The sequence below is a fragment of the Siniperca chuatsi genome, linkage group LG14 (genome assembly GCF_020085105.1).
Source record: "Siniperca chuatsi isolate FFG_IHB_CAS linkage group LG14, ASM2008510v1, whole genome shotgun sequence".
NCBI classification, from domain to species: Eukaryota; Metazoa; Chordata; class Actinopteri; order Centrarchiformes; family Sinipercidae; genus Siniperca; species Siniperca chuatsi.
The window spans coordinates 10051387-10068690 of NC_058055.1; the positions used below are offsets into that span (position 1 = coordinate 10051387).

The 17304-nt window shown below is 39.2% G+C and overlaps 2 protein-coding genes across 2 annotated transcripts; one reads left to right on the plus strand and one right to left on the minus strand.

Moving 5' to 3' along the window:
- Nucleotides 1-56: 56 nt before the first annotated feature.
- Nucleotides 57-7165, minus strand: ppm1nb (protein phosphatase, Mg2+/Mn2+ dependent, 1Nb (putative)). Its single transcript, XM_044223389.1, has 6 exons — nucleotides 6419-7165; nucleotides 5496-6067; nucleotides 2986-3103; nucleotides 2035-2149; nucleotides 1882-1945; nucleotides 57-1784 (listed from the first exon to the last, which is right to left on the minus strand). Exons 1-6 carry the CDS (start codon nucleotides 6831-6833, stop codon nucleotides 1767-1769), a joined length of 1302 nt encoding a protein of 433 aa, XP_044079324.1. The 5' UTR covers nucleotides 6834-7165; the 3' UTR covers nucleotides 57-1766.
- A 1741-nt stretch (nucleotides 7166-8906) lies between these two features.
- Nucleotides 8907-16417, plus strand: rtn2b (reticulon 2b). Its single transcript, XM_044223086.1, has 7 exons — nucleotides 8907-9002; nucleotides 10787-10994; nucleotides 11211-11349; nucleotides 11780-11849; nucleotides 12289-12335; nucleotides 12609-12667; nucleotides 12745-16417. The coding sequence occupies exons 1-7, from the start codon at nucleotides 8990-8992 to the stop codon at nucleotides 12851-12853; spliced, it is 645 nt and encodes a 214-aa protein (XP_044079021.1). The 5' UTR covers nucleotides 8907-8989; the 3' UTR covers nucleotides 12854-16417.
- The last annotated feature ends 887 nt before the right edge of the window (nucleotides 16418-17304 follow it).

Consider the following 17304-nt stretch of genomic DNA (forward strand, 5'->3'; position numbering starts at 1 on the left):
AAAACAACACGAAAAATAATTCTTCAGTGGGGTATTGTGGGTAAAAATACGGCAAGTTTTCAGTCAAATATTCTTTATTTAGGTTTAAAACAATCATGACTCTTAACATGTAACATCTATACGCAGAAAAATACCCACTGAAATAATATAACAATGCAGTATGATGCAGATAAAATGACCCATCCTGAAACTGATTCGTTCTGATTGTTTGTTTTATCACCTATATAAAAGTTAAATAAGGCAGCACAGTACATATCATCCAACTTATGGAAAAAACACATTTCACATACATTGTATTGAAGAGTGTGTTTAGAAACATGGTTGATGGTATATAGAGAAAGAATTGCAAAAATGTGTACATGTAGAATTTATGTAAAATATATGTTGATTGGTCAGTAAATATAGACTTTAGGGTATTTGGCCAATTTTTGGATACTTTTAGTTAATTTTTTTTGGCACAATCAAACCGCAACATGCTGTATAGCTCTTTTGATAATGTTCTATCAAATTATTCGAACGAATAACACATTTTCCAAACATCACTTCTGCCAAGTGGATCTTATTCTACATGTTTAAAACAAACACAAAATTGTAAAATTAAACAGAAGAGTTCAAGAAGAGTTTAGATTATGTGTGAAATGTATTTTTTCTTGATTAAGCGCGTGTATGCAAGGGCGTGACTTTGGGTTGAACATTGGGGGGGGTTGAGATCTCTACCCATGAAGGGTTTTTTGCAAATAGACTTGTCAATGTCTGTTTCGCATTCATTTTAAGGGGAAGAGACATACCAGAACAACATGCTCTACATATCTCAACTTGTGCAGTTGAATAGCAGAAAATTATTTACTTTGTATAAAAGCACCAAATGTGTAACGTTTCCTTTGTTGTTCCAGTAGTATGTTCCAGACATTTATCACTTCCACAACATATCTTAAGCCATTTGATAGTTATGTCACAATTTAAGTGTACTCAATCCCTATTATTCTCTTATAATTATTGAATTACATTGAATCGAGAAAATCAACCACTTTCTCATATTTTATATTTTATGAGAATATTTAAGTTTTTCATTCAGTTCATCATTATGATATGATATTTGGGGGGGTTGTACTGGCCAGTTTTGATTATGGGGGTGTATGTGTATGTATTGAGATTGAATTAGTAAAATTAAAAATTTAATCAGTGTTTATTTGCCTGTCACTTTTGACCATGAGGGAAAAAGTTAGCACTGTTAGCACTGCCTGTTGAAACAAATGGATATATGTTAGCTAGCACTGACAATGTTTCAGTCAACACATTTTTCCTTAAATTATTCTTTTATTATATCTTATATTATATCTTTTATTATACTTAAAATATATTTATCTTTAAAATATAACCTTACATATACTCACATTCCTTATTTTATCGAATGAAAATGTACAATTTCACAGTTGGCTGTTATTCATTGTCATTTGAAATTATCATCTGTATCTTCTGTTCACTGAATATGAGGCAGAGGTTTGTTGCTGGATCAGTGTCTCTGAGTATGTTTTACAAAATGTCCTTCTTGTATAAATATAAACTGTATCAGGCTTTATTAGATCTATTTTTGCATTGTATTTGTTATGACAAGATTCTGCTTGCTGGCATGACGTAAACAAACGCCCCTGTCTGTTAATCATCTCCCTTTTAGTCAAATTGCACACATGAAAAAAAACGTTTTAATACTGACATTAATTACAGTCCCTCCATGGATTCTTGGAGACAGAATTCAGCTGGGCTTCTCAGAAGCCTTCCAGGCCCTGGACAGACAGGTAATGGAGAAAATAATGGTGAATATACCGTGCATAGTGAAGGAAATAATGGTTAGAATGGGGCAGATGTGTAGTTTATACTCACATTTGGCAGTGTGGGATTGTGTGTCTCTCTTTGTTGATAGTAAGCAGAAATAATGCAGTTCCTTCTGTAACACACAGAGGTAACGTGGTGTAATTTCCTAATAGAGGGTATAAATGCACACATACACATAAACACTAATTTTGCATCTCTTACTTGCTCTGTATGCCTCCACCTGGTGGTAATCCAGGGATGACAGTGGATGCGAGGACTGTGAGGACAGACAGCAGGTCAGGTTCCTCCCCATTTACACACAGCTCATCATAAATCTCTGTCGGATATTAAAGCAAAAACATAGAAACAAACATATAAGCACATTTGGAAAGTTTCTGGCAATTCTTTCAGGTTTTACATGCAGCTTAAAGAATAAGCCTAGAGTTATTCTCTATTTTTGATATTGTCAACAAACTATCTGTCTCTCAATAATTTCAGCCCCAAGCCTATTTGTTCTTGTAGAAGACGTGCATCTTTAAAAATGGGGCACACACAAATTTAGTTTCATTGTTAAAAAGGCTGCCAAAACAGCTGGGCAGTGTAGATTTTGGTAACTCATCAGGGGTAAATAGTGCATTTGTTGGGGACTATTTTCAGCTGCGGATTAATACACATTTGGAGCTGTAGTGAGTATTTACCACATAAGAACAATGCACTGTATGTGGGATTGACTCAAAATTGACATGAACATGTCACCCAGTGCAACAGTGTAGCTCACTGATGTGTTTTTAGTAGTTTTTGGACAACAGTGGAGCTCTATGGCACAGGATCCATTCATTGTTGATTTTGGTTGACAAAAAAAGTATAAGTAAGTATAACATCATAGCCTATATACTTTTAAAGATTAAAATTGAGAACTGTTAAAAGAATGGTGTTGATTGTTTTTGTATTAGAATAAATTCTTAGTGGCCTGCCGCCCCCACAAAGCTTCCTGCCCTCATGAACCAGGACAAGTACAGAAGAGTTTCATCTCAGTGTGATTCAACTGCAAACCATGAACCTCAAGAAAACAGAAAAGTGTCAGGATTTCAACATTAAATCATGACAAAAACACAGTCTCCAAATGTCTAATATGACAGTGCATGCCCTTGTATATCATCTGTACCCACACACCTGCTACTTTGGACTCCAGCAGGTCTTCCAGCTCGGCCTCCTGATGTAATGCCTCTGCTGACAGCTGGGGGGCTCCAGGGAAGCACAGCAGGATGATGCTGATGTTGTCCAAGCTGCCCTGTGGAGCGAAGTGGTGTCAGCAGAGGTGAGTAATGATGGCTGACTTCGCAAATGTCAACATAAAAAACATTATTTCATCCTGGGTGAACAGTTTTAGAAATAGATCATTTTCACCTCAGTGTTTGCACACCAGTGTCACACAGATGCAGTGGAGCAGGAAAATGTAAATGAACTGTGGAAGATGCTGTGACATTTTGAGGTCATTGTGCAGATCCAAGCTGAATCTCTGTTACATAACAGAATGAAGTGATAGACATAACGGACAAACAGAGGGCAGCATGGATGTTAGTTTGTGCACATGTGGCCCATGTCTATCCTGAAGCGCTTCTTTGACTCTAAAGAAGATAGAAAAAGATAAAAAGATAGACAATGATCCCAATTTCTTTTATTAATTACCTTGAGGTTCTGTGAACCCTGGTTATAAATAGGGATGGGTTGAATGAGGGGGTTTGCTTCACTTGTTAAGGTAGAAGATATGCATCAATCACATTATGGGTACATCATAACGCAATAAAGCTTTTCTTGCTGAAAAGCATAAGTCTTCTTGACAAGCTAATTCCCTTATTCTACAGATTAGTTACTGTATAGTGAAAAATGTTCACTAAACACCCTTAAATCTAGCAGCTATAATATGAGTGGAGCTGGCTGTAGTGGAACAATTATTCTCCCTCTCTGGTCTGAATTTTTTTTTTATGTCTAAGGACGGTACAATGAGCAATTCTGTTTTCTTGAACATCAACCTTCAACTGTCTGACACTCTCACAGAGAGAGTGGCTGAAATGAGTCCTCATAGAAACCCAGAATAATCCCATCTAACCTATTCTGACACCTCTGCAGTCTATTTCAAGATGGTCTGTCACATCATGAACAGCAGCTATAGTCTAAATGAGACTGAACCAAACCTCTAGCAGAAGTCAGAGCTGCTTTTTCAGTCTATTTGCAGAATGTGTGCTGTTACAGCCACAGACGCTATTCTCTAGTTAAATTTTAGACCTTCACTACAATATGGCCACAAACATGTTTAAAGTGGCCATAATCAATATTTTTATTTTTTAATCAGAATCAGAATCGGAAATACTTTATTGATCCCCGAGGGGAAACTCTTTGTTACAGCTGCTCACTATCACGTCACACAGGAGAAGAAGTTCTAATAGAATAGAAATAGACATAATAATAAATAAGTCTGCAATCAAATCGAAATATAATACACTATAATACACCTAATCAAAATAGGCGGGTATGAAGTATAAAGCTAAGTAAGTGTACAGTACAATGTAATAATATAAGTAAGTAATAGTAGTGCAATCATGTGTACCGTCAAATTGAGTGTGGCAGATTAAACCAGCTTATTATTGATATTTTACTATGTGAAAGGCTTTTAGCGTCTTTGAGCTGATTGTTTTGTTTTCTTGCTACCTGCCCAGCACAGCTGACAGACAAAGTTAGCAACAAGCTAGTGAAGCAAGTGGAACATCTTGCTACACAGCCAGATATTTTTCTCAGGAGTTGAAGGAGGGCTCGGTATCTGTTGGATGAGTAAATAAGCAATCGCTAACAAGTTTGCCATATCGACTTAAAAGGTGATAATATTTCAGTGTTGCTTTGCACAGATTTCACCACCTTAAACTTCCAAACCAGTGGATTTTCTCAGTTTCATTGCAGTACCAGCAACCACGCGTGCACACAGACCAAATGGCAACATAAAACCAAAATATTACATAGATTTTCACTAAGTAAACTTTAAACCTTTTATCTTTATGAACAAGTCATTTGCATACAGTATGTAGAAAGAAATAACCAGACCTAGAAGTCATTTTTATACACAAGAAAAATGAGAGGATCCAGCACATTCCCCTGTGGAACGCCACACTCTTAGTTTAAACAGCAAGATACTATGTTCCTTTCTAATCCACTAATCAAAGCTGTTGGATGAAAAAGTTTGATATAAGACATTCTAAAAAAAAAAATAATTTTATATATATATATGTATATAAGAAAAGGTGTGACTGGAGCACATTTTTTGAAAGCCTAATTGATTGTGATTGGTTAGGCATGTGTACTATTAACCAAATAGAAACTGTCCCTAAGTTACTTTCATAAAGCTGAGCTCTTTTCTCAAAAAGTGGAATGACCCTGGCAGCCTTCAGATTAAGCCAAACCACCTCAACACAGTCACAGTTTAAGGGATTATGTTATTACATAAAATCCACAACCCATTAAACATTATGTAACACAGTTTTACACTGAAATTGTGTTTTGTGTTTATAATCAGTTAAAAGGATTTGCCATTTAAACTACTGAACATTTAGAAATGCACAAGGTGCTGGATCACTTTGTATTTACGAGGGATTAAGATAATATGCACACTGGTTTTAACAGCAGGTTCTGACCTTATAGAGACAGAGGTCAATGACTTGAGTGCAGACGTCCCTCAGGTCAGTGCAGACACGCAGCCGGTTGTGGATGAAGGCGCACAGCTCCTCGTTGCTAATGGTGTCCCATACCCCATCGCAGGCGAGCACCAGGAACTCATCTGCTGGTGAGCGCTCCACCACACACACCTCTGGCTCCGGTGACACCATCTGCTGGATGGGTGTCAGGTTCTCTGCCCCCTTGTAGCTGAAGTCCCCCAGAGCACGGGACACTGCCAGGGAGCCGTTGATCCGTTGGATGGTCACAGAGCCGCCTGCGCTCTCAATACGCGCTTTCTCCAGAGGGCTGTAAGGTTTGTGGTCCTCAGTGGAGAAGCAAACCTGGCCAGACCTGCACAGCATGGCCCTTGAGTCACCACAGTTGGCGAAGTAGATGTAATACGGTGAGATGAGAGTGGCCACCACAGTGGTACCACCCCTCTCCCAGCCTTCTCGACGTGCCACAGAGTGCAGGTGCTTGTCTGTTTGCAGGAATCCCTCGATGATGGCTCCTCTCACCTTTTCAGGATCGTCCTCTGGTCCCATTCCACCTGTGTGCACAAACAGATACAATGTTGGAATACCTTGTGTTTTCTGAATCTAGCATCTGATAAAAACACATTATTGCATAGAATAGGACAGATATTTGCAGAATGCAATGAGAAATGATCAGCAATGATATTGATGTCTAATAAAGGAAAAATCATCTCTCTCTCTCTCTCACTGTAATAAGATTCTTTTCTCTTGGAAAAAAAACAAGATCAGAATATCTTAAACATAGCTGAGTATCATTACAATTAATCAAAATATTCTATTCCCTGATAAAAGATAACAACACTCAACAGGTTTGATCAAATATTTTCTCATCATTTCATTCATGCATTTCGGTTGCATATCTTTACCAATGGTCAGGATGTGACCCAGAAGGTGCTGGGAGCAGTACTGTGCCACCGTGCTGCCTGCATGACCATCGAACACAGCGAAGAAGCTCCAGTCGGCCAGCTCTCCACCCAGCTGTGGCACACAGTTATGAAAGTCTTCCATGTTGGCCCTCCAGCCCTGCATGCTTCCCAGGGCGTAGGTGAGGCCCCAGCGGGCGCAGCCCTCCTCTGATAGCTTGTCCAGAACTGGACGGTCCAGGTAGGGGCTGGGCATCACCTCCTCCTTCTCCCTCTCCCCTGGCTGCTCTCCCTCTGCTGCTCCTCCACGGCCCCCCTTGAAGAAAGAACTGACCCTCTTCTCCGTCTCTTTCACCAGCTGCCGCATAAACGCAGGCATCTCCACGCTGCCTTTCCTGGCTGTCCTCATGGCTCGCATGCACAGCTGATGTGAGGAGAATCTGCTTTTATCCCTGCCCCGGTGTTTGTGGCTGGGACGGAGGGCTGAGCTAGGCCTGATGCTCTAGGGCTCAGAGCAAAATAGCATAGCTGATGGATGGGTGCTGGCTGCTCACCCCCCTCTCCCTGCTCATCTCCTTTCTCTCCTCTCCCTCTCTGGAGACCTCACTGATCAACGCTTTCTCCTCCACTCATCCTTCCTCTCCTCCTTGTTTGGGCTCTCCTCTGTGCTGCTGTGATTTCACCTTCTCCCTCGCTTTTTCATCGCTCTTCCCTCTTTCACCAGCTCTCCCCCTGCCTTGTTATTTCCACCTGCCTCCGCTATGATTGGCTGGCTATTTGTGTGTACCAATCCCTGCCTAACTTGCATCGCCACTGTCATGCCTGAATTCACCATCCTCCTATCAGCAGCTCTGCCCCTCCCACATCTTTGGTAATCCCAACCTTTGATCGGTTGGGATTATGGGCTGCTACTGCTGTGGATTACAGGACTGTCGGCCATTTAGACGAAGAAGAGACACAGGAAATAAATCTTATTTTCATTATGCACACCGATGATCCCTTTACACTGATATTTCACTGTTCTACATTACACATGGTGACAGTGCATGTACTACCTCTGCAGGGATTCATAACTGATCATCCACCAGTTAAAACCTGAAATCAGAGCATTTATTTATGCATTTATTCTTTAATTATGAGTAGATTGGACTCAAGGTTGGACTGTTTTTGCATCTACAATGTCTGTAATGTAATCCAATATTTAGCTTGGAGTGATCCTGTGTGCTTAACGTGGACTGAACTGTTTTATCAAAATATTTGTAAATGATACAGTCAACTGCATCCATGGCTCTTGGCACTTGGATAAGTTTATGATTGATTTTTTCTGGTACTTTAATGTAGCAATAAAGCAATATCTGTCATAGGCTGGATGTGGTTATTAAATTAATCATGGGTGTAAATGATCTGTAGCTTTGTTTAAACTCTCTAAAATAAAATGGCAAAGAAAAAACTAATTTGTATGTTTTCTATCCTCACAGAAAATTGGAAAATTGTAACAAATTCAGTAAAGATGAAGGGGCAAAGATTGCTGCATGTATTAGCTGTTTATTTTATTTCTATTTTTTATTTTGAACAGGCAGAAATGTGATTTTGGTTTTGCATGATTATGCATGTCACCACGACATGACTTACAGCTGTTTCATTTGGCACTATTCCCCTAATTACTGCTTACATCTTAGTCAGCCAGGCTCACATCACTGCTCTCTGTAATTCTCCACATACTTTGATTTAAGGGCAGACACTCTGCCAGTCCTGCTACTTTAAACTGCTATTTAAAGTAGCAAAGGATTGAGAGATTGAACTGTTTTAAATGTTTAATCAAACTCACTCGTCATCATGGTCTTAAAGCAGCTTGTCACAGAGTTACACACAATAGAAACAAACCTTGTTTGTGTGTGCCCCAAGTACCCAGTAGATACCTGAACGTGGTACATTCCTGCACCTGCAAAAAGTATTATTTTGAAGGGGCAAAATAAGATAAAGATAACATCTTTATTCACAGCTGCAAAATGTGCAGTTAGACAGCTGTAGATGAGTTTGAGGGTCTGTGTATCTTTCTGGCACGCATTTAAAATGTGATAAGTGAAGCCCTCAGTCAATTTTCTATTAGAGAAGCTACTGTATGCTGTGTTTCTAGTTATGATTCAGGCTCTATGATAAATTCATTAGTTGTCATGAATGCTGCAGTATACAGCTGGAGGAGATAGCAGCCTACTGGCAGTGGCTGTGTTCTTATTAATCTTGACTGGTGATGAATTTTACATTAAAAACTGTTTGTCACTGACGTGGCTGCATGTGAAGGCCTCTGGGTGCAGGTTGGCCACCAACTGGCTGAGGAACCATGAGAGTCTCTGTGGGACAAGTACATGCTGATGTCTCAGGTTCCCAATTTGAGTGTGTGCGTGTGTGTTTGTGTGTGTGTGAATCCAAACAGGGGGTATCCAATACAGGATAAAATTAGGCCAGCCAGGCCTTATATTGCTGACGGAGCTGGGGAGGCCAAAAAAAGCCTGGAGTGCAAGCCAACACTAGAAGTGCAAGGAAGAGAGGAGAGCAAGCAGGATCGTCGCTGAAATGGCCACCAAACGTAAGGAAATAAATGGTGACAGCTATAGGTAAAATGAATCAGACCAGACAGGGAGTCCAGCTGTCAGGTGGAGGAGGAAGAGAGAACTTAGTTTTTCCCCTCTGCTGGGCAGGTTTGAACACAGACAGGATGACCAGTCAAATACTGAGTGCAGCATGTCTTTCATTTGGTGGACAGGTGGACAGAATGGGACTCGACTAAATGAGATCCTCTTGCTGATTGAATGTTGTTGTTTGTTTCATTCTTCAAGGTCCAGCTTGTCCCACAAGAAAATTGTTTTCTTGTCAGGGCTATTTTTTAGATTATATTTTACTTTTGTTATTAGGCTAAGAATCAGAGTTACGTTATGGTTATGCCATGCTTTGGAAATGCCTCACCAGCATCCTGTCCAAATATGCCATTAAATAAGAAAACCTGAAAAATGTTCTCTTATATATTTCTCTGGAAACCTGATTATGAGAACAGGTTGCTGGTTTAGTTGCGTGTGTGTGTAACTACATGACTCTGTTGCTTGTAAATTGTCTTTTGGAAGACAAGTTGTTGTTTTGTGTGCCTCTGTGTGTCTAGGTGTACGATTCCTGAGTGTGTGTTGTAATCAGATAATTACCTTGAGATTAACACTGGAGTTAGGAGGCTCATTTAAAGTTGATGGTGGTTGAAGATTTAATATCATACTGTGACTCCTCCTTTATTTATTATTCATTCAGAAATGTGCAAAGTATGCATTCAGAGACATTGTTTTTCCTGAAATATCTTATTTTTTGGCAAGAAAAGAGATGAACAAAGAGATGCTACTGCTTAGGATGCTTGAATATAAGGCAACATTTTCTCATAGATTAGTCCCATAAACAGTATGCTAACATGGTAAAGATTAACAAATGTTGATTGTTTTAATTTTTTCCTTTCCATAATGTACTGAGCTTTGTTCCTGTTATTTTTCTTTGTCATCCTTTGTCTAACTTTTTTTATCCCAGATATTTTTAAATAGAAAAAGACAACATGTGTTTGATCCATATCATGTAAGTTGCTGTTTAAACTTAATCAGATATAGTTCAGACAGTATGGCCATTCCAAAGTCCATGTTCTTAAATATCTCAAAATCTATGTTTTTAAATAACTTACTGTCCATTTTGCCTCTCATATAACTAACACCTCTCTGGCACAGAGGGAGTGATGTGTGTCACATTTGCGTCAGCACCAGCAGGTTTGTTTGTAACAAACAGAGGAAGATAGAAGATGATCTGGGTCATCTGAATGAGGAGTGAGAATCACTCACACAATTTTGGAAAACTGATGTGAAACCACGTGAAACAAAGTCTGAGCTTCTTTAAAACCACAGCAACAGGAACATGTGATCTACCATTTAAATACAGATCCATAAAAAAACTGTTAGGAGTTCAAATGTCTGAAGTAAAGGAAAGCGTCAGAGCAGCTCGTATTATCTCTATTTGCTCAAATTTGACAAAGTTTAAAACCCAAAAGAATATTTATATACTGTATATTGCATATTGTATCTCCACAATACCAGAAAAATGACAGAAGGTGGCACGTGCATGTTATTTTAATGAGAAAGTTCTTTGTGCCTGTTTCGTTTGTCCCAGGTGTTTCATAATTCAAAGTGGGCCCACAATTTTAACTAGATGACAGTACTTTCCTTATGATCAGGCATCTCTACTGCCACTTTTTAAATCTCCACTGCAATTTAGTTAGCCTCTCTTCGCCCTTCTGTCATCTACTTAAGTGCTCATTTTCTGTTTTTAACATGTGTGCATCTTCTTGGGCAGTTGTGGACCTGGTGTATTGGCGGAACATGAGGAGGACCGGTGTGGTGTTCACAGGGCTGGTGATCAGCCTGGTCAGTCTGTTCCAGCTCAGTGCCATCACCGTGGTCTCTCACATCTGTCTGGGTGCCATGTGTGTCACCTTCTCCCTCCGTCTCTACTACAAACTGCTGGAGCTGCTGCGCTGGAACCCCGGGGTCCACCCCTTCCAGTGAGTTCGTCACAGTAATATTGGTTTGTTTTTCCAACTTTGAGCCCACACTGACTGCTGCTGCACTGCTCTGTATGGGTCAAAACTTTCAATCATGATTCACTTGTGGCTAAATGTAGGGCCAAAATTGTTTAGTATCATTTCAGCATTTAAATGTAGCAGATTTACGCAGCTCTTTGTGTTCTTAAGGGCCTGTATGTGTGTCTCTGTCACCAGGTCGTATCTGGATTATGACAGCACTCTGACAGATAAGGAGACAGTGATGCTAGTAGAGGAGGTGGTGCTGCTGATCGCGTTTGCCATCACAGAGATCAAACGCCTGCTTTTCATCGACAGCATGGTCGACTCTATTAAGGTCTGAGTGTGATGAAAAAATAATGACAGATACAATAATATATGAACCGCAACTGATTCATACAACCTGAAAGCCCATAAATCATGGGGGTCACAAAGCTAAAGTATTAAGAAACACAGTGTGCTGATAGCAATGCACAACACTACTCGCTACCACAACATTGGGCAGGTAGTGTATTGTCAGCTTGTGTGGGCATGGAGGAGTTCCCCACAGTTTTAAATCAACTTCAATGTTTTGCATGGTGTGGACCAGCAAATCAAAGCAATGACATGAAAGCTGTTAAGTGGCACAGAGCTGCATTGTAGGGGTGTTGATTCTCAGTGAGACTGACAGCATAATCAACCACTTCACATTACAGGGACCCATTTGTTAAAACAGTATTATTGCATAATTCAACTGAACAGTCAATTTGCTGTGCTCTTTCTCTCAGTTTGTTGTGCTCCTGTATCTGCTGACCTATGTTGGCGTCCTAACCAACGGACTGACTCTGGTGATAACTGGTGAGTGCATGTTTACTTCTACCACTTACACAAGTTCCTAATAGATTTCCTCTGACTGTGTGTCCTTATACCTAAACAACAGAATAGGTTGTCAGTGCCTTCCAATGTGACTTCTTCCAAAAACGACTCATGAGTGTTTTCTGATCTGCCACCTCTATGAGTAAGGTCTGGTTAGGTTTAGGTAAAAGTTAGGGAAAGGTTCATGGTCATGGTTTAAAGACACCAACTTTGACAGGAGAGAGGACACAAACCTCAGCCTCCTGTTTCAAAGTTACATGCTTCAGTGTCCAACCATCAATCCTGACCTCGTCCCTGAGGACCCATTCATACAGAAACGTGATGCTTAGAGAAATTGTTTTATTGAAATTGTTGTTTTTATTAAAATAAACCTGTACAATAGTACTGAAGTAATAGAAATCATTTCTTCTTTGTTTAACAGCTGTGATAGCTGTTTTCTCCATTCCTCTGTTGTACAAAAAGCAGCAGGTGAGAGTTTCATTTTTCTTTTAACTGAACTTTTTGATAACATCATAAAACTGCAACATTTACTCATGCAGAAGAAAAGAGAAATTATGAACTAGTAATAATAAAAAAATTAAAAACTATGAAAATGATTAAAAATATGAGTGCATAAACTGTACTTTGTTCAAGAAAATAACAAAATAATATTTTAGTAAAACCATCTATGATGCCAGAGAAATAAAAGTTAGATGCAGAAATGCTTTGAATGCACTGACCTGTCTGTCATTTTGGTGACAGGTGCGGACAAGGAGGATGGTTAGAACAGTCAAAGCTTTCGTAAAGAGAATCAGAAACCTGTAAGTAACCTGCTCCTTATATAATGTTCTTTTATGTGCATCTTTTGTCTTTTATATTGTGTCCTGTTTTGTTGCAGGTGCCTGAGTCTGTATGATTCAGTGAGACCCTCTTCTGCCCCTGAACCTGCCCCAAAACCTGCCCCTGCATCTGCACCTGTCCCCAAACAGAAAGCCAAGTCCAAGTAACTTGTTGGTCGCACGTTGAAAGCACCCAGGATTTGGGATTTGGAAAATGTTGGAATGGTACATCCTCTGTGGGGCTGCTGGAGGGGCTGCTCATTTCCATTTCTCCACCATGATGTTTGTTTATGGGAGCACGATTTAATTCATCCTGACAGCTGAAACAAAGCTGCCATTCACTCAAGGAGAGGGAGTGGATGAGGAGAAGAATTTTATTTACTGAGATGCTTTCTGTGGGCAGCATTTAATATAATCAGTTCACACAGCCATCTCCTCCAAGCAGGGACAGCACAGAATATCACTGTTTTTTTTTCTTTGATAACAGGTCTATTTTTACATAACTAGTGAGCACTGTGTTCCTGTTAAACTGCAGAATTATTCATAAAGAAGCAGTGAAGCATTATTGCTGCTTTCATTATTTAGCATCATTCATTGTTAGCTGGATAGAATAAAACTGACATGAACATCACCCGCCATTAATTAACATGAAGGGTTTTGCGCTTGTTGCGTTACCTAAGTAACCAAAGTATTAGCAAAAGCTTTTTAAGCAGCAACTCCTTACAACTTTTATGAGACTTACAGTATATGAGAAATAATGAGAACATTGTCCTCTGCTCTTCATGCTAATTGCATTTAATCAGGTCCAAACAGTGACTTCTTGTTGCTCTGGGGATGGTTTAGTGATTATAGGTACAAAGTGTAGCAACAAAACACTCTTAACAAGTGAGAACAACCTCAACTGCCCTGCAGTGACTCTAAATGAATTTGATTGATCAATGGCACAAAAGATTTTAACTGTCAGTTTAAACTTGCAATAACTGATTTTTGCCACTCTGAGGCAGTGGAAACAAGCTGTGAACACAACTTTGAAATATTATCACCTTTTAAGTTGATATGGTGAACTTGTTGGCAAACAGTTACACATCCAGCAGATACAGAGCAACATTAGCATTCATTTGGAGTTGTGTTTGTGTCCACCTGATGAATATAAGTCCAATATTCACTCCTTTTTTTAGCTCTGTTTTGCTCTCCACCAACTCCTTGCGGGAAATATCTGTCACTTTTGCTGCTAAATGCTAAATGCTCCACTATGTTCACCAGCTAGTTGCTAACTTATAGCATAACATTGCTAACTCATATGTCTGTCTGCCGTTTGGTGCTGGACAGGTAGTGTACGTTGGGTTGAAAATAGCTGCCCGCTGCAGCCGAAAACAAGGCTTTGAGAGTGGTGAAAGTGAACCTAAACAGTAAAGTTTTCGACTGGAAAACCAAAACAATGAGCTGAAAGATGCTAAAATGCTCTGTAGAGCTGGGGGGAACTGCAGAGTGATAATTCTCTGCAGGTTTGTCACTAAGAGCAACCCCTTTTACATACAAGTAGTCATGGAATTCATTGTTTATATAAATATATTGATAATAGTGGCCTTAAGCTTGCCTGAACATGTTTATCTCTTATTTCTCAAGTTGATCTTTCAAACACTTGGAAAGTGGAACACAAAATGCTACTAGGTTACTATTATGTTTGCCTACATTCTTCTCACCTTTCACCTTTGGTTTCAGCCTGATATCTTAACTACACTATAACTATTTTGAGGACACACCACCTCCAGCCTGTTTCAGTTGGATAATTGTGTGAACCAGTTGCACCGTAACCTGTCTTCAGAGGACATTTCAGTAGATAAAACTACAATTTACAGATTTTATACCATTTGCAAAATATTTATCGTGATCATTAAACATTAGACAAAAAGCCAGTTACTTGAATAAAGGATTGAGACACAAAAATGGGTCAATGGACTCATCTTGCGAGGCCATGTCTCACTTCCAAAAAACAAACCAACAAATGAAGCAGCATCACAACATGCCGCTGACCACTTGTGAAGAGAAAAGTGATTGAGGGGTAGTTTGACAAAGAGGTGCAGGTCACTGGCAAATGCAAAAATCTCCTCTTTAGGAGGCCATTTAATTCCGAACTTCTTATTCTGTCTCCAGTGCACTTTCAGGAATTTCATGGAAATGTCAACATCCTGAAGGTAGAATCACTCCTATAACATCATGAAAATTACATTTGACTTAAGAACCTGTTCTTTGATATTTTTGTCAGTCTACAACATAACGATTTAATACTTCCAGCGAGGATCTGACGTCTCCATGTCAACATTTTCTAAATCAACCAAACTACTGAAGAATGTGGTCATTGTTTGTTTCCAAAAAATATCCAAGACATCACCATAAAATTACACAAAACACCCCATGAGGGAAAATCCAAATTTCACTGTAATGCTAACCCGGCTTTTTTGGTTTTCATCACAGAGGTGAAGGGGTTTCTTATTGTTAAAGTATCAGTATTTTTGAACCAACAGGGCTGCAGAACAGTTGAATGTGCTGCATGAGTTAATTGGACTAGGTTTGTGAAGAATCTTTGCCTTTAATATAACTCCACAAACGGCCCGCACACTTCACTTGTGACCTGACATGGAGAGTTGCACTTGTTAACTTGGCTTGATTTTCCCCCCACACTCCTGTTGATAAAATGTCACTCCCCAAACTGTGACATCAGCTGAAAGACCAACATAAATAGACTAGGGTTGGGTGTGTACCAACATGGGCTCGGAAAAAAACAAGTTTAAATGTTTCCAGTGCTTTAACTGACATGAGGATGAGTAGATTCTCAATTCTGGGTGAACTATTCCTTTATTATGACAACTGTATGGTTTTAGCTGCCAAACCTGAGGCCAGTAAACTGTAAGCAGTTTTTTCAGTGCAGCTGTTTAGCCGGTGAGCTACTGTTAGCATGTCAGATTAATGTTGGTGACCATGTGGTGCTCTCTAGTGGTCTGTGTTTCAGAACTTAAAGCGCAGCTATTCTCATACTAACATGTCTTAAAGAACTATTTACTGTAATTTCACATTATGATCCCAGGTTGAAGCATCCTTTAGACCCCTGCTGACAGGGCAGGCAAAGAGGGCTTCAGTAGTTTCAGTATGTAATGAAAAAAAAAAATTAAAGGGCCAGTACATCTCAATTATAGAACACATTTTCTTACTTACCTCTAGTGGGATCTAGCTCTGCAGATAGTTGTGGTTCAATTTGCCCACTAAACACTTAAACTGTTTTCATGAGGACTATTTCTTTGGTGGAAACTAGTATAGATTATCCAGAGTTAACAGTTTCTGGAAAGAGAAGTTGCAGTTGAATTTTTTAACTGTAATTTTTCAAAGCTGTGAGTAACACAAGCAAATTCCACTTTCTTCCATTGTGCTGAGGTGGCAGCAGAGAGACAGATATTTCAAAACCTAGGCACAGGAAACCAAAACTATCTGAAGTGCTATCACTAGAAGTAAGTGAGAAATATGTCTTTTTGTAATTTGGGTGAACAGGCACTTTAAAGATGCACCCATGCAACAGCTTACCGGAGTAGCAGCTGATATCACTTACATTTGTATCAGTACAATATCATTTTTACAGCCTATGTTTGGCTGTTGATGTGGAATTGGCATCTTTTTTTCTAGGTGTATGTCACGTAATACAACTATAAAATGTGCAACAAAATAAAAGTGTAATCATGATCCCTAGAAAAATGCTTGAGGCATGACAGGGCTTAACCTACATTGCGCTTTGTTTTTTCTGTCATGGGTGTCACTTTTATCTTTTGTTTCAGACTGACTTATTTCTACAAGTATTTATTATTTTTTTATTGTTATTTCCTATTGCTATGTTGCTCCCCAATAAAAGGTTATTTACTAAAATGAAGGTGAGTTTGCTTGGCACTCTGTAAATCTTAATCACTTTGTCATATGTTACTTTTGTTAACTTTATTAACAATGATGTGAAATTTTGACTTACTTCCTACTTTGTCATAGTAGGAAAAGCACGTGTCACTAATAAGATCAGTACGTCCCAGTAAGCCATGACAGTGAGCCAGCACCACCAGGACCCTGAAACTGAAGCAGCTAAATGGAATTCAGCCATCATTATTTTTATTATTTACACCTGTGCTTTTCCTACTATGACTTGTCTAAATGACCTCTGTGAAAAAGGCCTATTACTCTGCTATTTTGTAAAATAGTTCAGGCAAACCGACCACCAAACAGTAAACAGCAGAGGTTCATTTAAAGAGATAATTATAACATGGGAAAATGCCAGTGAGCTGCCATCCAGGACACAGTCAGTATATTTGATGCTTATTCACTGGATGGTCAATACAAGTATATTTATTGTCTCTACAAACATATTCTGTTTTTTTTATCTTCAATTATGATTTACAATTTTGTCTAAATTAACACTACAAAGAAATTATTGAGTGGTTTCTGAACTGCCAGCTGATGCCTCCCATTATACCTGCAATCCAGTGTGACGGACATATAGTCAGTGATTTTATGATTTTCCATTTATAAAAAGATATCCGTATCAACTTTAGCAAAATCCTTGAACACAATCCTCACTTACGTTTGTT